This window comes from Gouania willdenowi, chromosome 15 (genome assembly GCF_900634775.1).
Source record: "Gouania willdenowi chromosome 15, fGouWil2.1, whole genome shotgun sequence".
Lineage (NCBI taxonomy): Eukaryota > Metazoa > Chordata > Actinopteri > Blenniiformes > Gobiesocidae > Gouania > Gouania willdenowi.
Window position 1 is genome coordinate 4,635,410 of NC_041058.1, and position 23,695 is coordinate 4,659,104.

Below are 23,695 nucleotides of genomic sequence, written 5' to 3' on the forward strand. Positions count from 1 at the left end.
CAGATGCTCAACACTGTGCTGAAACATTATGAATGCACAAACAAGTATGTTATTATCCCGCTCATTCTAACTCATTCTTCTACTGCTTACTGCAGTGATATGACTGATGCAAGGGTCATTAAATCTGACTGATCACCTGCTCAGATATTCTGTAGGCCTGTGGTTTACAAACTTATTATTTTTATCCTGTGTACACTCTGAGCACTATGAATACCCCTTATTACTGTTTATTTATCAAGAACCCAACTCTGTCCTGTGCCTTTGTAACGGCATGAAGACAGACAGTAGAAGAAATACCTGTGCTTGGGAAAATATAATGAACATGACCTGTTCATATGAACTTTTTTTGCTGCATGGAGATGCTTTGGTTTTTGCTTTGATTTCTACATTATAAGTTGTCACTTTTGAATTGTCAGTAATGATTACAACATTATAACACCGGGAGAAGTCACTAATTCATTGTTTACAGTTACATTTGGCCTTTTTTTTTAATTTATCCATGTTCACTAGATGAATCAAAAACATAGCAAACTTTATTTTGTTATTTACATTTCTTATTCATCAGTGGCTTTACATTACTTATGTTGGCAGTGTTACAAATAAAGATCCTTATTTTAATTTAGATGTTTTTTTGCTTCTTTGCCTTCAATCACATTTATGGTATTGAAATAGTCTGTGTTCATGTGCAGTATATACAGTATCCTGCGTATATCAATGTTCTTATTTCATATACTGGTCGATATATCGGCTATCGTCTGATCAATGTGATATCTGCTCTTTAAATGTCTGTATCGGCATTGGCCCTAAGAATTCCATGTCATTTGACTCTAGTTTTGATTCTTCAGTTCAACACTTCGACATATTGAATGCTCAAAAACCCTTTCAGCCACACCTCCTTTTTAGATTACTAACTGCAACCCTGCAAGCAAATTTGTTATAGTTTCAAAGGGCAAACAAAAGAAAAAAACCCCTGGGAAAGGCTCTTTTCTGTGCTGCATTTTGCCCTTTCAAAATGTGACAAAATGATTCACGGAAAAGCAGGCAGACTTCATATTTGACACCCATTAAAACATTAAATAAATTCAAACAAACGCTTGACGAGAAGGTATTTATATGTAATTTATCTAACTCAGTGGTTCTCAAACCTTTCAGCCAGTGACCCCCAAAATAAAGGTTCCAGAGACTGGGGACCCTGAATCTGTGATAGACATTTATTTATTTTTCTAAACAATATCTACTGTTATCCAGGAAGTTTAGTATTAACTGTGCCATAGCATATAGTCATCTTAAAGATGTAAATCCTTGTTTTAATCGGAAATAAAATGGGTTAAAAGTGACTGAAAATGGTGAAAAAGTTGGTGAAATGGGATTTTAAAAACCACAGAATTTGGTTTAAAGTTGCAAATTAGAGTGTCCAAAAACAGACAAAAAAAGTGGTAAAAAAGGTTGTCAATATGGCTTAAAAGTGGCCGAAATGGGGGGTGGGATCAGGGAAAGCAATTGAAAAATGAGGAACAATTGATTGAAACTGGCAAATAATGGGCATGACAAATCATGAATGTGATTAAATTGGCAAAAATAAGCATTCATTTGGTGAAAAAAGGTTAAAAGTGACAATTCTGCTTCAACATATGCAGCATTAGGTGGAAAAGTGGTGGAAAGGGTTTATAAGTGATGAAAATGTCTTGAAAGTGGAAAAAATTTGCAAAAAAGGCATTGAAATTTGATGGGGAAGTGGCAGAACTGTATCAGCAATGTAGCAAAAATGCATTAAAAGGAGCAAAAATATGACAAGAAAAAATGATGGAGATAGGTTAAAATGTGGTAAGTTTGGTGTAGTTGCAGAAAAATGGTAAAAAAAATCAGCAAAAATGGGCTCAAAATGTTTAAAAAATATTCTTAGTTTCTTGAAGGCATTTGACGACCCCCTCCTAGCATCTTGCAGCACCAAATAGGGTCCTGACCTCAAGGTTGAGAACCCCTGATCTAACCAACCATAATGCACAACAACTCTTTACATCAAGTAGAACCAACAAGAACCACAAGAAAAGGTGCTTAAAATGACTAAAATAAACAATTGAGGAGGACATCCAATCACAACGCAGCGCTTACCTCATCTACGTTCTCAAAGGCATTGATGACGTCGTACGGCAGGCAGGACAGCAGGTCGATCACGAACCAGGTCTTCAGGTAGTTCATTCGGATCAGCTTAGGGTCTGAGATCACCTCGCCAGCGGGCCCGACGAACGTGGTGTGAAAGTTCAAAACTATGTCCACCAGAAAGATGACGTCCACGATGCTGTCCACCACCAGCCACGTCACGTTGTTCTGCTTGGTCTTAAAGGAAACGTTGTAGGGAACCATGATGGCGGTGTAGAAGGTGAGGATGAGGATGACCCAGTCCCACGTGGTCTTGAAGAGACAGTAGTGCAGGATGATGTGAGGGGGGGTCTTCGGGGTCTCCTGCTTGTACTGAGGTAGGATGTCGGAACCAAGCTGCAGAACCTAAAAGCATATGGGAAAAAAACAACATAAGCATTGTGTGATAGCATTAGAATTAGCATGACAATAGCCAGAGAATGCAACAACAGAAGAGGTATTCTACCAACAAATACTTTTTGTTTCAGGTATCAAAATTAGATTTTCCTCATTACTTAATAAATACTCAAGGATCAAAGACCATTTTACCCTCCCGCTATGAATATATCCCAGAGCCTTGGATAATAAAACATAATAAAATGAGCTCTCTAGCCTTTTTATTATTAGACAATAATCTAAAATGGCTACAGGAACTTGTTAGATTTAAAGATGCAAGCTTTTATAATTTGCAGTCATAATGGCACTTGGATCTTAATGATTCAAGGCAAATAATTCTGTTGTATTTTTTTACCAACTAAATTTATAAACAGTAGTATTGACTGCAGCATTAATGGGATCCTCCACTGTTTTTACAAATGATGCATAAAACCTTTGAAATGTCCGTATCAGAAGATCTACGCCTAACAAAACATATTATTACGCACCATATTCATTTAATTCCCTTTTAAAAAATTGGACTAGTTCATCGTTTTAGTGCCTGTGTTCCACCATCTTCAAATCACGTGATTGATGATGTCACACGGCCCAACTGCCTGTAAATATTCAATTGTTTCCTAATGGTAACACAGTCTCACTTCCAACTTGTCACATATTGATGATCGGTCAGTAACCTTTAACGTCAGTATTCAACACACGGGATAACACTTTGGCGTTTTCTACGCTGAGGGTCCGTGAGATGCTTTTCAACGGGCTGACTTCAGCTTTTCAACAAGCGTCAGGTTACGTGACCGCTGACTCCTCAATGAACAACATGGCAGACATTTTGTATATTTTAGTGGCAAATTGCATTATTTCAAGACAGATTGTGGCTTTAGAATTGTTTTGATGACATTTCTAGTGAGAAATGTACCCTTAACTTTACTAGTATCCATTCGGTTTATGTAAACGATCTGTATTTTTTACGTTAAAACAGACATTGTTCTGTGATTGCCATGACAATCAATGGACGCCAAAAACGGCAAAGCAAATATAGAATAATATCCATTCACTGACCGAGTGGATGTTGTAATGCTTTTGTTAAAACCTTTCCTGTTTTCATCTCCTAAGCGTGGTTAGGGACACAGATGCTATGAATACTGACGCTAAAGGGTCCTGACAAATCGTCAATATGTGACGAGTTGGGAGTAAGACTGTGTTGCTATAAGAGTGAAGCATTCAGCCTGCTTTTAAAATCATTTAGCAACTTTTTCGGTCAAAATGTCAATTTGTGCTGCTTTTGGTTACTCTAATCAGGAAGTTAAATAACTCCCAAAAAGACTTCTATTATCAGGGTTTGTGTGTTTTCAACAGTCCGTGATTTACTCGCCTAACTTCAGCCATCAGAGCATCAGCCGCACTCTGTTTAAGGGGGAGTAAAGGTCCCTTAGGAGAGCTCTTCTTCTCTGCTTCATTGTCTACTACGGATCCACAGAGTTGGAACTGTTGACCCCCGCTGTTTTTTTTTTTTAAAGGTCACAACTGTTTTTATTATCTTTCAGTAAACAAATATGAGACACACTGGCATTTTTTTAACTTTTCCTGATTATTTAGATTTTAAATTAATTTTAGTTCAGGGGCCAAATAAGGAGCAGTTTGAGGTCTGGGCAACAAAGTTTATTTATGTGGGCAAACGAGTAATTTCTACAATACTGTGCCCTATTTTGCTCTTCTATGTATACATAAAATACCAAAATACATAAGAAACCGACAATATCCAAGCAATAAGTGACAGATATCAGGGTCCTTACTTTAAATCTAAAGGGAATATTATGTAATCATTTTAGTAAAATTGAAGGATTTTGTAAGAATGTTTTATTTTTCAACTGTTTAACATTAAAAATGACTGCAATCATATGATATAAGCACTGGAGAAACTGTAAGCCCCTACAAATTAAGTTGAGTTTCATTTATAAAATGAAATGTTTTCTCCTGTCCTGCGGGCCGAATTGGATGCTACAAAGGGGCAGATTTTGCCCCCGGGCCAGGAGTTTGATACATGTGATTAATAGAGCAACCAAAAGCAGCACAAATTGGCATTTTGACCAAAAAAGCTGCTAAATAATCTATAAAACAGGCTGAATGCTTCACTCCAATAGGAAACAATGGGATGTTTACAGGCAGTGGGCCATGTGACATCATCAATCACATGATTTCAAGATGGAGGAACACAGCCTCTAAAACTGTAATCCCTATTTTAAAAGTTAATAAGTGAATATGGTGCAAAATAATGTGTTTTGTTAGGCATAGATGTTCTAATAAGTACATTTCAAAGGTTTTAAGCCATATTTGTAAAAACAGTGGAGTAGTGTGTTTGTGCACTTGTTTACATTTCTCTTCACAAAAGCCTCAGAAAAGATATCAGACTGCTACTGAGAGGTCCTGGCTGCTGGCCAACCTCTATCCAGAGGGAAAAGGGAGTGTGTGAGGTTCGGCTGGAGAGGACTCAATGGACGACAGCCGTGCTCTTTCAGCAGCTGGTGTCACCAAAGGAGGGAAAGCTGCAGGCTCGCTGGTAGGTTTAACAACCAGCTACAGTGTTTTTATGTTCAGTGCTGAGCAGCTGCTGCTTTGGCCTCCAAGCCAAGGGCATGAAGGCCAAACTCAGCATCCTGCAGCTCCCTGGAAAATATAGACGTGTTAATCACGAGGTGAGACTATCAGCACCCAGGTGAGCAAGACCTGCTCCGACAGAGGGTTTTTATTGGCTGCCTATCTAAAAACACACTGTTTCTGTGGCCCTCCACATGTCTGTACAATATTTACTTGATATTATAGGATACCGGTCCCATTAACTGTCACCAACTGGTGAGGATTTGACAGCAGGAGGGTGAAGTCATACGTCAGCCGTAAAAACAACAGGAGAACAAATCTCTCGAGAGAGCCAGTGTTTATATTGATTAGTGTAGAGGACAAACAGCGTATGTCTGCTCCTGAGGGTACAGGAGCACATTGCAGGGGGTACTCGGAAAGATTTAACAATTAATTTAAAAAATAATAAAGAAATGTTCCTAGCCTACTTTAAATTCCTCTCATTGTTTGTAGATTAGGCCTTAGGGAACCAATGTTCAAGTCACATTTAATTTTAAACTAAAAGCGGAATAAACCAGCCACCTAATTAAGATTTACGTTTAATCCAGAATTATATTTTAATTCGGAATTAACTGTTCACAAGGTCAGTTTAAAGAGGATTGAACTTTTATTCTGAAATGAGTAATTAAAGCTCCCATGTAAATGTGGACATTTAGGGGTTTAGGAGAGCCCACTGTTCCACAAATGAAAATGCATATGAATTTATGGAGAGGATACTTATGATATGAAGAGGGGGCACACATGATTTGAAGAAAATTTAAAGGGGGTACACGGGACTAAAGAAAATTGGGAACTACTGGTTTCAGGAAAGGTCTGTGTTTGGACTCACTGAGAAATCCCAGCAAGTTCATTTTATCTTCTTTTTTTAATGTTAAGGTTTATTTTATTCAGACAACTTTTTTCTGGTAATGTACTTAGAAATTTACTTTGATATCCTACTCAAGCAAATTTCAAAGTAAAATTCCTGAAAAAAGTTGTCTGAATAAATTAAACCTTAACATATCAACTCAGAAATCCATCTAACTGAGCTTTTTATGCTGTTCTGAGAAGTAGCGAAAGCAGCTACTCTTAAAACTGAGTATTTTAATACAAAATAAATGATAAATTAAAAATATAGAATTATAGGCAATATTGTAATTTTCCACGTCACTAAAAACAGAAATCTCCACATATTTGACTCTTGATATACTGTATTACCCAAGTTTTACATGACATGAATCTTACCTCCGCCAGGCGTGAATGCTTGTGTACGTTCTCTCCTTTCTGAACCGTTGGCTGCAGTTGTTGTAAAACTCCTCTGCTGCTCGTGAGAGCTCGAGTCAGTCGGGCAAACTTTCCCCAGCCTGAGGAAGAAAAAAAACCACAACAAATCTATTAATAGAACTGTATATTGCCAGTGTCTCTGTAATAACCAGTCAACCCTTATTCCTTTTTGCCCAAAAGCTAATGGTTTATAGATGGAAAAACAACCAGTGCTTAACTGATAATTAACACATTTGTTAGCTGTGATGAGTATTGATTATTGGTAACACACAGTAAGATGCATTTATCCTAATTATCCATTCTAATCACTCTTTGTGGATGCAGTTTAGCAGCGTGTTGTTTTTTAATTTGCAGCACGACTATAGAAGTCTACAGTAAAAGCATTATTATTAACTAAAGATAAATGCAGCTCAGTGTGGGCAGCAGCACATTTGTTTCACTACAGGCAACATGAATGCACTGTACCCTTTTGTCATCGATGCCTCCTACCTGTTAATGCACAAGCCTGAGATGCTTTCTCAGTTCCATAACAATATGTCATGCTTTTGTGTCTCTGGCTTGTTCTTTTTTGCTCTCACTCTGGATCTATTCTGGTCGTCACGCAGCACCCGTGAAATGTTTTAGAGTCAAGTCCTGATAACCGTCTAGATGAGGAGCTTTTCTAGCTTTGCTGAAGCCAATTCTCATCAGATAAGGTTGAATGGAAATGGCAGGAGGACTAAGTCTACCACTGCATCTGTGTGAAAGACTAGAGATCACACACGTCTGCAAAGCACTGTGGGGGGGAAAAATGTAATAATTGATTTTATTGGACCATTTGATTCCCAATTATGTGTGAATATAATAGTTTTTTTTTCCTATTTTAACCACAGTGATGCAGGACTATAGTTTAATAAAAGGAACGTAGTTAATTCCAACCTTTGGATGAGTCGTCTTCAATGGGCTGTTTGAAGGCTGTGATGTCACTGAAAGTGCAAAGGAACAGGACCACTTTCTCCTGCTCGTTTCGAATTGGGGCGATCTTCACAAAAAACCAAACCGGCGTTCCTGTCATTACATTTAAAAAAGGCAAACAAAGTGGTCACAAAGAATTCACATTGTGCATGATCTGTTAAAAAAAAAAAAAAAAAAAAAAAAAAAGCAAATTCTTTATGAAGCAATTTCTTCAGTGACATTTATTTACAGTATTTCAAAAGGTGGTTTCCGATTCTACAATCATCATCTAAATTTTCTTATTGACCAATAATGGAGGCTTTAGTGTCATGTTTCTAGCAGACAAAGATTATTTATTTTAGCCAACTTTATTCAAACACCTTTTCTAGCATCGGTTAGAGCAGGGTTTTTCAACCTTGGGGTCGTGACTCCTTGGAAATAAAATGGGCTCGCCTGAAATGTCTAATAATAATTCAATTAAAAATCACTCATTAAAAAAACAAAACAAAAATACATTAATTTATTTATTTTGCACAATTGAAAAACAATACATAACATCACAGAAATAGACATACAGTGCAGAGAGCTCATATTTTCAAATTAAAACACCACACAATCTCAAACAATTATATTAAATCTAGTTAAAAAAAATTGCAGAATAAGCATGTCTGAGCTGGCACATATTATCACTTTGTGCACTAATACTATAGCTACTCTATGTAACTTTGTAAGACAATATAAGACATGATCAAATTACACATTATGGAATTTAAAAAAAGTCTCCGGGGTCCCCAGAAATTTATGATATAAAAATGGGGTCACGACAAAAAAAAGTTGGAACCTCTGGCTTAAAGTGAGGAGTGCTAAAATGTAGGGAATAAACAGAATGAGAGAGAAAGTGTAGTTAGTGTACGACAGGGATGCACAATATTTGATAAGGGTCATTGGGGGCTGGGATGTATTAGTAATGTAAATAAATCTAAACATAACGTACCCACACTTGAAAACCCTCAGCCTGACATTTGAAAAAATATTAACCGTCATGAAAAAATATCGACATTAATTCAATGTGACCAAGCTAAGCACTTGAGTGAATTTATAATTGGAAATGGTTCATCCATTACATTTATAATACCGGTAGGGGAATAAAACATTATCAAATATTATTACTCTACTGTGACAAACGCAAAGACAAAACATTTTGCCACTAATCAAGAGCCCCGAGTGAATGTCACCATCAATAGTCCACCTCATTTCCTTCTTTAAAATCAGTCCACGACAAAGATTTTTTTTTAATTCTTCAAAAATGTTTTATTTTTTTTTTAATCTTCTTTTCTTGAAGATTTTTGAAAAAAATTTTTGAAAAAAATCTTTAAAAAAAGTCGGACAATTTCACCAAAAATTGTCTGACTGGAAAAATGTCTTAATTCCCTAAAATCCCCATATTAGTACCAATGTTTTGATGCATGAATTATTGCTGGGTATTGCATTAAAAGACCTACACCACTCTACACACACACACAGACAAACGAGGCTAACAACTAGAACTAGAGCTTATCTACAGATGTCAAGTTTATCGAACAAATGTATTTAACTTCAAAACACAAAAGGTGAAGGAACATGAATATCTATCCACTATTGTCCTTATCCACTTCTTAATTTCTGAGAAATATGAGTGGCACTGAGTGCACATGTGGCTGATCAAAATGTGGCCGTAAGCTGCAAAGCTCAGCTTGTGTAAACCTAAGCTTGAGATTTTCCATAGAGGAGGCCAAGCTGATGCCATTGCTTACACAGGAGAGCAAAGAAACCCATACATTATTCTGTCTATTCTTGCAGGACTTGAGAAAGTAAAAAAAAAAAAAAACAAAAAAGAAAATGTATGCAGCTGCTGGATCATTTTAAGCCACACCCTGGATTAAATTCTGATGTCAACGTATTTGTGTACAATTATGTGTACAGCCCATTTTTATAGAGATAGAAATGTTGAGGGCCTTTGAACTGTGCTTTATGTTATTCAGCCTCTGAATATATTTGCATGTCACAAGAACTGGAAGTGAATTACACCCCCCCCCCCCTTATCACATGCACTTCCTGTACTTACTGTTTTTCTTGTACATCAGTATCTCAAACGAGTTCATCTCGTAATTCTCAAACGTTAGTCGCACTTTTTCCGTCGTGTCCTTGTCCGTTAGCTCGCCGTACATAAAGCTGAGGAACACAAAGGGAAATTGGGATTTTAATATTTAATAGAAAGGGGTTTTATCGAACCAGCACACTCACTCTTTGACTGAAGAAAAGTCGGAAAGGCGTGAAAATCAAATTGTGTTCTCCCCGGAAGGATTTAGGCTTTCTTAAGTCTTATTTAGTCGAGAAATTAAAAACACAAACAAACAGCATCAGAACCACCAAAACAGTCCTTAAAAGTTAATTAAACACAATAGCCCGGCAGATACAATATGTAGCAATATTAGGCTAAAATGTTTCAGAACAAAGCATGAACATTTGTATATGGTTTTTTTTTTGGGTATGCTGAATACTTCTTTAATAGGATCCATGCCCTCAAACCAATGGTTCCTACTGAAAATCAAGAAATCCAAGATGGCTACCATCCGTATTGCCAATTTAGATATTTTGTCATAACTTTGGTTCTATTTGACATAGAAGCATGATCTCAGTGGCAAATTATAGTTTTCAAGGTCAAGGAATTCAATAATATATCCTAAAATACCATAAATTGTGCTCAGAGCAAGATCCAAGATGGCCGCCGTCCGTATTGTGAATTTCAATCTTGCCTTAACTTCGGTTCTGTTTGATGAGCTTTGTGGCAAAAATGTAGGTTTTTGGGGACAAGGATTGCCATAAAATAGCTTATAATACTGTAAATTGCATCCAGAGAAAGATATAAGATGGCCATCACAACACTTTACACTCGGAAAGTATGAATTGCAATTTCTTTGCAGCCACAACTATGTACAGTATGACGAAGATGCCTTTTAAAGGGTGAACGATTTGATTTAAATCCCCATCAAAACATGAATTAATGTATCTATTTCCATTCATTTCTCAGGAAGATTATATCCATTGTGATCCTGGTGCATGCATACTCATTAATCTAAGGATGTGTTTATTTTACAGCACTGCCAACATGTACAATGATTAAACTCAAAGTTTTGATGTAGATATCTGATTTATGACAAAATATCCAAATTGGCAAATACGAATGGTGGCCATCTTGGATTTCTTGATTTTGAGTGGGAATCATTGGGTTGCCAGCTTCGATCCCATTAAAAATGGATTCAGCATATGCAAAAAACCTGAAAATCTGTGTACTGTTCGTTCTTTGGTTATTCCGTTAAAAACCAAATCAAAATAACAAATAAACGGTGTGGTTATTTTGTTTTACTGACCTAAAACCTATACAGAATTACAGAAAATCAAAAACCAGACAATCAGCATTTTTTCTGTTTTTAAAATTAAATCTTGTTCCGTTTGTGTCATATTTGGATATTGAAGGGGAAATTAGGACGAGAACTTAAAGCAGAACTAAGTAAATTTTTCACCTTAATAAATCCTTCTCATTGTCCCTGTGAGGGTAATACAAGTGTTTATGGAGTGATTAAGGGGTCTTTCATCCCCCCCTGCTGTCTCTGGCCAGAAAACCACACTTGCAACTTTCCGGCCTCCGACCCGGTGGCAAGACGTACTGCTTTATGGCAGCCGAATACAAACTAAAGCTAGATTATTAAATGATGTCTACAAATTCACTTTTCTCAAACTTATATCATGGTGGAGCCAGCAAAAAAAGGCAGAGAAGAACTTTGTCTGAGGAACGGAGCAACTCCATGCAATGACAGCTCAGCAGCAACACACAGCAATCACGTACCGTCTTTACAACAACAGGCGCGCACAAACACTCACAACCCAGTGCTCCATCAGGCAGCACACACACAAATATCCATCCATCCATCCATCCATTTTCAGAGCTGCTTTGTCAGCACACAAACACATCACACACATTTCCACACTCCTTTCCGTATTACTCCCACATCATTCATTTATTTTACGTCTCTCTTCCTCATACTGTTCACATGGTCTCATGGGACTATATGTGTGAAAACACCCTTAGTGTCACTGTTGGATTAGGATTTCTCAGTGATCAGTTGCTACCGTCTTGGGAGAGCAAAGGTGCGCAAGTAGCTGTGAGGTGGGCCAGGCAGCAGGGGGTGCAGTGTTTACGGCAGTGACCTAACCAAAAAGGACCTTACAATAGAACCCAGAGACGTGGGGGCGGACTTTTACTAGAGGACAAAAAAAAAAAAGAGACGCGCATAAGCCAAATTACTGATGAACTGGTGAAATGAAACATTAATACATACATTTTTTTTTAATGGATGTTACAAAAAGCTTGCACATGATATGTTATTAAAGGAACCAGAGGTGGTGTAATGAATCTACAAGTGCTGCTCGTTTCTTGTGATCAACTTACGTGTACGTTGACAGCTGCCGTTAGCAGTATTCATAACGTGCAAAATAAATATTTTTACTGCCCTCAAAAAAGCTGTAATTGTTTTTGGAAAAGAGTCGAATCGTAAAAGTTCTGACATCTATTGTTCCTGACAGCAGCCTCAGAGTCGATAGTCAGTCACCTGTTTATTTGGAAACTATTTGGACCATAACACCATAAAACAAAACTTAAAACCTGAGCAGCTTTACATGAGCTAAAAAGGGAAGAGAGGTGCAGCAGACTTCAGTTCTCGCTCTAATTTCCCCATAAATATTCAAATATCACACAAACAGAACAAGATTTATTTAAAACAGAAAAACGCTGCTTATCTGTTTTTTGTTGTTTCTGTATTTATGTTTTGGTTTTAAGTCACTAAAACAAAATAACCACACTGTTATTTTGATTTGGTTTTCGGAACGGAATAACCAAAGAATGAACAGTACACGGATTCCACATGTACACATTTTCATGCTTTCTTCCAGAAGTGAACATCTTTTGACAAATCTACCGGGCTACAAAGATTGGTCAACAACCCTTGGCATATAGCAGACAGTAATCTGACTTTACTTGTTATTTAGCTGATTGCTCTGCCTGTTCTAAATATAACTCAAAATTTGTTATGAAATACCAAAAAAAGAAGGCTAAATTTAATGAGCACTCTGACGCTGAAAATGCTTTTTTTAGGACACATGCAATATCAAAGACGTATGTCCTCTCACTTCAAAGAGAAACACTTGGTAACAATGTCTCAAATTATCTTTTAGTCATGTGTTAAAATCCCAACAGGTTTGACACTGTATGTTTACAATAACTACAGGAAAGAGAAGAAGATAAATCATACATAATTGAAGAGACACAGTAAGCACAGTTAGGATGGAAATCTTTGATCAGCCATGACGACTCCAGGGATACGCGTGTACATTGAGTCATCCTCAGAAACATCCATAGCATAAATGTTTGATGGCTTCAAGATGACGTTTGACAGAAATACTTTAAGGGTTTGAAAGACAGTCATAATTAAAGCAACAGCAAACATGTGCAATGACTCAATTACTGAATATCCAAAGACAAATGATAAGTGTATTTTTGTCCACAATGTGTCATTTCACACAATTTAATTTAAATTGGACGTCTTTATAAACTGTTCTTTAAACCAATGGTTCCCAACCAGGGGTACTTGAACACATTGCAGGGGGTACTTGGAAACATTGATGAATCTATTTCCAACATGCTGAGTCATTTTTAAGCCCAATTCAGACACTGTACATGCTCATCCAACAGCTTTTCCACCTGTTGACAATAAACTGCATTAATGAAATAAACAATATTGTGGCCTTAATATCCTACTAAATTGGTACTAACATGTTATGTACATTACTAAAAATTTAGGTAAATATATTCTCTGCTATACAATAATTGTAATGCACAAAATTGATATTTAGTGTGCGTTAAATGTACAGCTTGACATTTTCAAGCTATTAACAACATGTAATTAAAACAAGAAAGGTTATTAAATTGGAGTGACGAAGGGGTTCTCCTAATCTGAAGAGAGGATTCAGGGGGTACATGAGACAAAAAAGGTTGGGAAACACTGGTATAAACAATAACACAATTTCATAAGACATAGGGCCAAAAAAAATGCAAATCATGTGTTTTTGTAATGCAAGTATTATTTTGTTTTAAAAACTGTTGCTTTAACAATAACCCAATTTCCATAACACAGGGTCAAAAAATGGTTTATTTTACTAGGAAAATAACAGAAAATTAAAATAAAGTATGTCGCCCTTTTCTTGCCCTATCGGAAACAAAGCAAACAAATTGCAAATATATAAATTATATTATAATCATATATTATTTCAACACTGTTTGCTGCTTTTATTTTGTTTTTTTTAATGCTGCTGAATATTTAATTTCCCTAAAGGAGCCTTCCCAAAGGATCAATAACATTAAATCAAATCAAATTAAATTAAATTTAAAGACTGAGATATTCTGAAATTTAATTTAATTTAATTTAATTTAATTTAATTTAAATTAAATTAAATCAAATTAAAGATATTCTGACACAAGGAATCATTTGGACGAAAATAAAGTATTTTTTATGACTATACAATCAACACTCAAAGCTAAATTCTACCCCTCCAGGTGCAAAGAAAAAAATAAAAATAAAATAAATAAAAATAATAAAATCAATCAATAAAAAACATGGTCATATTGTAATAGCTGCACTATAATAAAAAAAAAGTATCCACACTGAATAAATCTACACTCAAAGATAACAAATACTTCAGACTTGGTGTTGTTTTCTATTAAATATTGATATTTTCCAGTTAAAAAAAAACAAAAACCCTTTCATTCGTGTCTCAGTCCGGGACAGTTGCGATCTGTATTCCCTATTTTTCTGCAAGACTACATCACTCGTATTAGGCGAATCAGAATAAATAAACAAACACTTCAATATTTGCTCTGGCAAATGTTCTGAAGCGAATGTTTTTGGGACCCACGGGTCTAAATGAGTAATAGCTGCCATGGCGGCTGTTACAAACGCCATCTCTCACAACAGATGAAATCGCCCACGGTTTTAAATCTGGCAACACCAACTGCTTCACTATGATCCTATTAATACAGTAGAAACTGAAAGCTGGTCCTCACTAAAGAGGCCTGATTAATCATTTATATGGAGAGTTTTGGGGATAAGGACCATAAGATAAGACAGATCTCTGGTTACAACCTGATTACATCACATCTTTCTGCCTCTGAAAATGGACTAATACGTGCCACCGTCTTCAATTATGAAAACAATATTCTGGATTTATGTTATTTACATTGCCTCTAAACATCAGAGCAGAGCAGTGATTTTTACTCCATCTGTTGTGTTGCTCCACTGAGCAGGGAATTGTTGTCCGTTGTTGATCCAGGCTGTTTGTTTGAAGAAAAGCCTGTAATGAGTAGAAACCTGAGTGCCCTCACCACCATTACTGAGCATGAACCCAGTTTCAAAGCCCAACACATATCTATCTGTCATCATTAAGGTCACTACCCACAGTTCTCTATGTTTACAGCATTGGCCCTGCACAGGTCTGAAGTCTACGGCTACACTGACGTGAGCTTGACTGTTGGGGATCTATTTCATCGGAAATAAAGTAAAACATTTCAAGGAGTCCTTTTCCCAAAGCTAAAGGTGCAACCTACTTATTCACGGTGTGACCAGATTCAGTCAGAAAGGGTAACTCTGCTCTAATCACATCAATAATTCAAAGGTTTATTTCAATGGCTTTTGGGGAAAAAAAACACAAAACCAATAAGAAGCTGAGCCATCTTTGATGGTGCCAACTTAAAACAATGATTTGGCACCAACTTGCCGAGGAGGGTGAGCAACACCAAGCTTCTCTTACGACTAGGTTTGTGTATTGTTTAGCATTTGATTGTGTCTTTTGTGTCGTCTCTTTGTCTCTTTCGTGGTTTAGTTGGGTCATTTAGTGTGTTCTGCACATCTTTTAGTCTTAGGCCTTGCTCACACAACAACGATTTCAAGTGAAAACGCAAAAGTTTTGTCGCAACTGCGTTTTGGTGCTTGAAAATGGAACTTTTTAAAAACGTGCTCCATTGTGGAAGATTTTGAAAACACTTCAGCCTCCGTCTCCATGTAAACAGTGAACAGACACTTTCTGTGTCACGGGCATGCAGACTGCGGCTGCAGTGCCTCAGCGGAACACTGTTTGTGTGCATCACTCTTTGGAATTTAACTGAACTTCTCTAAAGTACTGATTTACTTCACCGTCACTTACGTATTTCATGCCTGCACCAGATTTGACAATCACAGTACTGCACTCCTGCTTAGGGCTTTGTGCCCAAACCCCACGTCTGGCTTAATTTCTATCTTTTTAACACAGACTCTGGTTGAACTCAACTCAAACACTCTGCGGTGAATAAACGGTCAGGTGATGTGTTTGGATTGGCTCGAGAAAGACGTATAAATGGCTGTCCTTTGGTACATATAAGAATAAATAATGTTAAATAATGTGTAAAAAACTTGTTCTTGACTCATTGTGTTGCATATGTAGAGAGGTTGCTGCGTTGTATGTTGCAGTCAACCGCTACGTAGCATGTAGCAGCTTGCCACGGATTATTCTACATGTGAGCACAGCGCACAGATGTGAATAGTGTCAGGCAGCAATGGGTTCAGGCTTAAAGAGAGATCGGCTTTATTCTGGTTGGGGCCGTCATAGCCCGGGTCAGGTCCAACTCTGTAGGTCCAAGTTAAGGTCTACTTTTACTGGTATTCGGTGGAAGTGTCTCTGCGCATGTGTTAATTTTAGTTCATTGCAAAATCCCACCGCCATCTATTGGCCTGGTATGTATACTACATTGTTTTTGCTTCCCGAGGCTCCATGTAAACAGAGATCGTTTTGAAAACGTTGCCGTGTGAATGCGGAAATTTTTGCAAACAAAAATGGAAACAGAGGTCAAAAGTTGTGTAAACAGGGCCTGACTGTGGGAGTCATGTCTGCATTTCTTTGGTGCTTTTAGTTCATTGGGTCCCTAAGTACATTTTCCCATTAGATGAGTTGAATCTCTGTGGTGCATCAGGTAGTGTTGAGTAAATCCTTAAACATAGTTATTCCTATAATGCACATTTTAGTAGTGTGTCCAGTTCTTTCCGTAACTTTGTGTCCGTCTATAGGTTCAGGTTCATGTTTGTTTTTCTACACTTTTCATTGCACCACTTTAGACAACAGTTGCCAATCCAGGTCCTCCAGGGCTGCAACCCTACATCTTCTCGAAGAATCTCTTTCAACTGTTTCCAATGATTGTGCAATCATTCAGTGCTGCAGAGAGGAAAGAAAGACTTGCAGGGCAGCATCCCCGGAGGACATGGATCACCCACCTTTGCCTTAAGGCATGCACAACCATTGAAGAGTTTCTTGGACATTGAAAAGTTTTCTCTGTGCTGCTGTTTTTGGTCTTTCTTCATGTTAGTCATTCTTATCAAAAAGTACTTTTCTCCTTTGTCCACTGTAATACCATCAGTATATTGCACTGTATGGATTTTCTTGGCAACTTCTCGTCTGACCCACGGCTCCCTTACACTGTACACCTCATCCCTCCATTCTTTCTCTCTTTCCATTTCAAAGTTGAGATGTATTTCCATTTCTCTGCAGCCTGATACTCAGCACCAGCTCCTTATGTATTAGTTACACAAGCTTGCATTTTCAATACTTTAAACTGACAGGAATAATAAGAAGTGTAGAAACAAACATGGAAGGTAATGACTGCTCTCGCTTACCTGCAGGTGCTGCTTTTCTGCATCACCTCAGCTCGATGGTATCCCGACAACTTGCAGAATCCATCGTTGCTGTAAACAATGGGCCAATCTACTATCTGTGCATTTCCAAGGACAAAGTTGGTATCTGTTTCAGAACAAAAAAGGAATAAAAAGGCACAGAAAACCCTGCAGGATTAAAGCACTGTTCAGAAATACTAAAGTCAGAGTATGTATTAAGGGAAAAGCCAATACTTAGCTGCAAAATGTTACCTAAACAAAAACATTTGGAGCAAAAGAAGTGATACACAAGATGCACCGTTACCTCAACGGTTTTAATTATTTTTAAATACAGATTTTTGCATGTTTGAGCAAGGTGTTATATTGAGAAACAGTTACTAATATAGTATTTATTTTCATATTTTTCATTTATAAATAAAATGATTGTGTGATTCAGCTTTAGCCAAGTAAAGCACATTTAAAATACCTTGGTTTGAGTCCATGATGGAGCATTAAACACTTTAAATACCGAAATAAACCAATCATTCATTACGGCAAAAATAAAAAATAAATCTCTAGAATAATAAATTCAAGCATTTGTCTTCCTTCTTTTAACAATCCAAGTTTAAACAGTGTTTGTTGCAGATTATTAAGAGGCTTTTTTTAACCCCAGGTGATTATAAAAAAAACAAACATAACTAAAATAGTAAACAAACACTACATCCATAAGTGTAGGAAAACAAAGCATGGAGTAATTTCCAATCATCTTATTTTCCAGATTCAGGGCTTATAACAATTTATTTGTGACCTAAATATTAGAAAAACTAGAACTGTTCTAGGTGGTTCTACCTTGATCCTATTTTTCTAAACATTTTAACTGATAAAGTCAGTGTTGCTGTTGTTTTAAACTCATGTCCATATAACCTGTATTAAATTAAAGAGTGGGTAACTTACTGTTACTATTATTTGAAGCAAGCCTTTGAACTGAAATGCTGGATTAAAAATTAAGTAGGAAAATGTTCAGAAAAATAGACTGAAGCTATTGACATAACCTTTTTTTTTTTTTTTTTAAATGCACAAGCAGCGACAACAATAGTTGGTTTAATATGCAAAATTAAAAAAGCACATAAGCTTACACGTGGAGGATGAAAAACAACACTAGAGTTATGATATTTCTAATAATGTTCTCTTAAATGAGTTAGCAATGCAGAACAATGAAAAACTATATCCAACTGTTAAGTTGCAGATCTGTATTATTGAAAACTGGCTGTGTATGCATAATTAAGGAAAACGACAAACAAATAATGAATTAATAAATACTAAATACCAATTACAACACCAGGAGACACAGGAGGGAAATGAAAACCAAAACAACAGCAGGGACCTTATTTTGATGACGGAAGCAGAGAGTGCGGAGCAGAAACTTCTTTTTACAATTCGAGTTTGGTGAAAACCGTGTTCTCCAATCTTCTGATTAATTTACAGACGTGTCATGACGTGCATACATGGAACTGTTTGTGCTAAACCAATCAGAAACACTGTTTCTTTTAGGCTACGTTCAGACAGCAGCTCTTAATGCACAATTTTGATTTTCTTCTTTGGGAGAAATCTGATTTTTTATTTTTTTTTCAAATTACACATTAAATGTGACTTCTATCAGTTTGGAGGAGTGGTTCTCAACCTTTTCAGGCTGTGACTCCCAAAATAAAGGTGCCAGAGATCGGGGACCCCCACTGTGCCTGAAGGTGCTTGAATACGTGGCTCAGGTGGTAGTGGGTCGTCTTCTGATCGAGAGGTTGGGGGTTCGATCCCAGTATCTGACTATGTGTCGAAGTGTCCTTGGGCAAGACACTGAACCCTAAGTTGCTCCCAGTGGTCGACTAGCGCCTTGCATGGCAGTCCTGTCCCACTGGTGTGTGAATGTGAGAATGATTGGGTGAATGAGCTGATATGTAAAGCGCTTTGAGACTGCTTCAGTGTGGTGATAAAGCGCTATATAAAATCAAGTCCATTTACCAAGTCCATTTACAGACAATGTAGTTTAAAAAGTAGCAACAAATAGTTTAAACTGGCAAATAATGGGCATGACAAATCGTAAGTGTGGTTAAATTGGCAAAAATAAGCATGAAATATGGTGAAAAGAGGTCAAAAGTGACAATAATAGGTCAACATATGAGACATTTGGTGGGAAAAGTGGTGAAAAGGGTTCATAAGTGCTGAAAATGTCTCGCAAGTCTGAAAAATGTGCAGAAAAGACATTGAAATTTGATGGAGAAGTGTCAGAAATTGAAGTAATGTAGCAAAAAATGCATTAAAATGAGCAAAAACATGGCAAGTTTGGTGTATTTGCAGAAAAGGGGTAAAGATAAGCAAAAATGGGTTTAAATTATTAAAAAAAAAAAATGTATTCTGAGTTTCTTGAAAACATCTGGCGACCGTCTCCCAGTGTCTCACGACCCTGACCCCAAGGTTGAGAACCCATGGTTTAGAATGAAGACATGTCGAATTAAGGACCACATATGAAAGTGGGTCGGATTTGACAAATTGAATTTGTGCGATGGGATACAGGTCGCATATCAGTAAAATATCTGAACGTAGCCTCAGTGACACCAGTACAGTTGGTGTTTCTGAAAGGTTTCTATTTGCTGTGTGTCATCAGAATAATGTGCTTAAACTAAATTTGGGCGGTTATTAAAAAAACCAAAAAAAAAACAATAGCTTCTTCGCAACTCAATATAGCGCTGCACCAACAACAACTTTGAAGGGCAACATGGCGAGTTTTGTAGGTTAATTGTCTCCGTTGTCAGAATAGGGCCCCAAACGTTCAAACACACATTTGAAAAGGAAATGGGAGGAGCATATTTATCTAATATTTAATCACACACAAAAAGTAAAAGGCTCTAAAATCACACCTGAGGAAGTCTGACGCACATCACGTTCCATGCCAACATGTTATTTTACAATGATCACATGAATATCAATTGGGTTACAAAAAAAGCATAATTAACTTATATGAACTGGTGTTGTAGCTAATGGTTATATATATATATGAATTATTGGTAAAATCTCAAGTTCTTTGTAAATTAACATCATTGGGGATAGAACATTTAAGGATACAAGGACAAGGTGAGGACCGTAGAGAAAACACGCCAAATTAAAGTTCATAGTACCTGTCTGTCTATGTGAGAGTGTCCAAACTGAAATTTATGAAAAGAAAACAGGGTTAATAAATCACAGTGGTAAAGATTTAGTTAATGTCAAAGAAATAAGGGGGTTATGTTCAGTGTATGAGGAAAAAAAAATGCTGATTGAAAGTGAATGTTTGCTGCACAATAAAAACACAAAAACATGACATATTGTTTATACAGACACCATCAATATTACAAGTAACACACGTGAAGCACCATGTCTACCATGCTTAATTACAGGATTTTAGGCCTTAATGACATGATTTGAGGCCTTTCCTTACATAAAAAATATGTCAGTTACAAACTTGACTCCGTCTCCTTCGTCCAAACATTGATTAAATGAACAGAATCTTTACCTTTGCCTTTTTTTTTGTACTCGTAAAGAAACATCAACTTTCAAAACACAATTTTTACTTGTTGCTTAGTATGTTATACGTAGATGTGACGCAAACTTTTTCACTTCCGATACTGATTTTGACACCTTGTATTTTAGTCGATAAAGTGATCCGACATCAGCACAAATCATGCATACTTATCGTTATTAGAGGACCCCAAAAAAAACTCAATAAATCCAATAAAACAAACGATGTATTGAAGGGTTCATATTTTAGACGCAGGTCAATATAATCCAATACTTTTTTCTTTTTCTATGATCTATTTTTGCTAATATTGGACTGATATCAACATAGGATTGGGACACCCTTTATATGTTATATAAGACATGTGAGAAATGTCAGTGGTATTGATGCCATGATGGAACAGCAGATATTTATACTGTGACGTTTAAGATTTATAACTCAGGTAGACACATTTTGCAGCCATCGGGTGATTATGGTGTTTTAGTAGCTTTAGCAGACATGGGCATCCTGCAGCCCGGGGGCCACATACAGCCCTTACGCTAACTTCTAGCAGTCCCTGAAGTAAATGCATAAAATGTGTTAAAAACACATACCAACTTACAGAAACATACACTAGATGACAATGACTCAAAAACACATAACTGCATAAAAATAGATAAAAAATTACAAAAATTTTAAAATTACAAAACAAAAAATGTCTCCAAAATCACAAAATGACAACAAAAAATACACAAATTGGCTCATAAGGCACAAAACAATAAAAAACAAACATTAGAAACACAAGAAAATATGCTAAATCACTTAAAAAACACATAACGACAGTAAAAACACTCAAGACCTCTACAGAAAGCACAAAATACACAAAACGATCACAAAAAAATGAAGCAAAACAATAAATTACACCAAAAACATCAAATGACACCACAAATGTATTGTTCTTTCCTGTGTTAATGCACAGATTGGTCATTATTATTCTAAATGGTGACATGAATGTTGGCAATGTGGCCCTCGGATCAGAAAATCACTTTTTTGTGGTCCCGCTGTGATAACAGTTGCCCACCTCTGGGCTATAATGTCTGTGCTGGAGCTCAAAAACAGAGCAAATAAAAACAAGTTGCTCATTAGGAACACTCTGTACTGTAGAATAGATGAAGATTTTTAGTTTAGACTAAAACAAGTTCAGTTAAAACGCTAATTAATTCCATTTTCTTCAGCTGTGTGTAAAAGTAATATCTATTCAACACCTAAGGAGCAGAGCTAGTAAAATATTGAAGAAACTGCTTTAGCAACAATACAACCTACCACTGTATAGTCTCTTGCTGCTTCTTTATGAACACCTCCAATACCTATAAATATTGCATGATTTTCACAGAATATTAAGTGGACCAGAGTCCAATTAATTCCCACCATAGACACTTTTTAAGGTTGATGGTTTAAAGGCCCTGACATTGCTTGCTGGGATCAATTATTGAAGCGGAGTGAATTATAATGGGGGCTTACTGCGCTTGCACAATTTCTGTTATTATGACAAGAAGTGGAAATGTCTGCTTAGTGAAAAAAAAGATCATGACAGGTTGAAACTTTGGAAAAAGGGTACCGTATATTGGAGGAAACGTCACCTTCTATCAGGTGTATTCTATAATTAGGGAGTCAAATGTAGGGGGGCAAAAAACATCTGAACATGGGAATTAAAGAGGGGAAGCGCTCTGATCTTTAAATTTGTTGTTGTTGAAATGTGGCAGAGTTAGTTGATTATTTCACGCTGATTGACTGGCATATGAAAAGATGGTTTCATTGTTTGTGAAGCCCACACATCTACCACTGGGGCTCTCATTTAGCATCACACAGATTATAGCCCTGAGTCTTTGTTTCAAGCCTTGGCTAGATTTAGATTTACGGTCGCTAATCCATAGCACGCCCAAGGTTGTGGGGGAAAAAAAAAAACCAAAAAAAACATATGCATTGGATTTGATGTATTTCACACAAAATTATACACAACAGAATATAAATCTGTAAATCACATCATGTAAAAATCCTCCATATGTGGAGACAGCGAAGCTCCCTGAACATAACGAGCTTTCTTCTTTTATTTCTTCTTTTATTTCAGCACGTTTCCAAAGAAGAAACAGACGGAGACAAACATTAAGGCCTAGAAAAACATTTAAACAAACCTCCATTTAAAACAGATAAACAGGATTTTCAATCTTTTCTCTGAATCGTGACTCATGAGCCACTCAAATACTGTTTGCTTAGTTTAAATGCTTGTTTTTGAAAGGTTTCCAGACACAGATTTCCATTGTAGATTTATGTAGATGGAGGTTACATTGCATTTAGTGCAAAGAAAACTTAAGTAGTCTACATTGTGGGGGGGACGACACACACTGGGGGAGAACATGCAAACAGCACACATTATCTATGAGTAGGGGTGTGCATTGCCATGAGTCTGACGATACGATTTGCATGTCAAGTTACAAAATATCCCGGCACTAAACAATACGATATACATCGCGATATATCGCAATACCATTAATTACAAATTACAAAGTACAAAGTGGTATGAAATACAATTTCTTTTTTTCACTTGTGAGAACAGGTAAATAGTAACTAACTGTAATTCAAGTACAAATATCAAAAACAAGTGCTATGTAGGGATGTACATGGCCGCCTTCTACTCTTAAACATGTTCATAAATGATTCCTTACCCCTTTAGCACCAAAAAAATATCTGTAAAATTATGTGATTATCTGTAAAAGTCACGTTTTTCTATTAGCTCTGTCTGCTAGCATAGCATCTCTTCTTCACTGCAAGATAGCTGCATGGCAACCGACCACTGGGTTACCAGCGTCCTCTGCTGGTTCAAACAAATATCTGACCTAAATACAGTGAAATGACTGTTTTTTTTAAGTCCAATTGTTAAGGCACAAAATACCATTTCAGTTGCACTTTTAAAAAGAAAATGAACTATTATGCAGTTTTGCATTGTTTACTATAGAACCAGAATTTGAATGAATAGGCTTCT

At 36.7% G+C, this 23,695-nt stretch overlaps 1 protein-coding gene across 3 annotated transcripts in view; it reads right to left on the bottom strand.

Annotated features, from left to right (window-relative positions):
- The window catches only part of kcnh1a (potassium voltage-gated channel, subfamily H (eag-related), member 1a), a 67,112-nt gene that overhangs the window by 40,097 nt on the left and 3,320 nt on the right, over nucleotides 1–23,695 (bottom strand). The window contains exons 2-7 of one of the 3 annotated variants that reach the window (XM_028467871.1): nucleotides 20,300–20,326; nucleotides 17,154–17,277; nucleotides 9,467–9,573; nucleotides 7,348–7,476; nucleotides 6,391–6,509; nucleotides 2,113–2,505 (exon numbers count right to left, since the gene is read on the bottom strand). In XM_028467871.1, coding sequence (XP_028323672.1) covers nucleotides 2,113–2,505; nucleotides 6,391–6,509; nucleotides 7,348–7,476; nucleotides 9,467–9,573; nucleotides 17,154–17,277; nucleotides 20,300–20,326 — 899 coding nt within the window. The remainder of the gene's footprint in view (nucleotides 1–2,112; nucleotides 2,506–6,390; nucleotides 6,510–7,347; nucleotides 7,477–9,466; nucleotides 9,574–17,153; nucleotides 17,278–20,299; nucleotides 20,327–23,695) is intronic. The other 2 variants (XM_028467873.1, XM_028467874.1) reach the window with 2 other exon arrangements.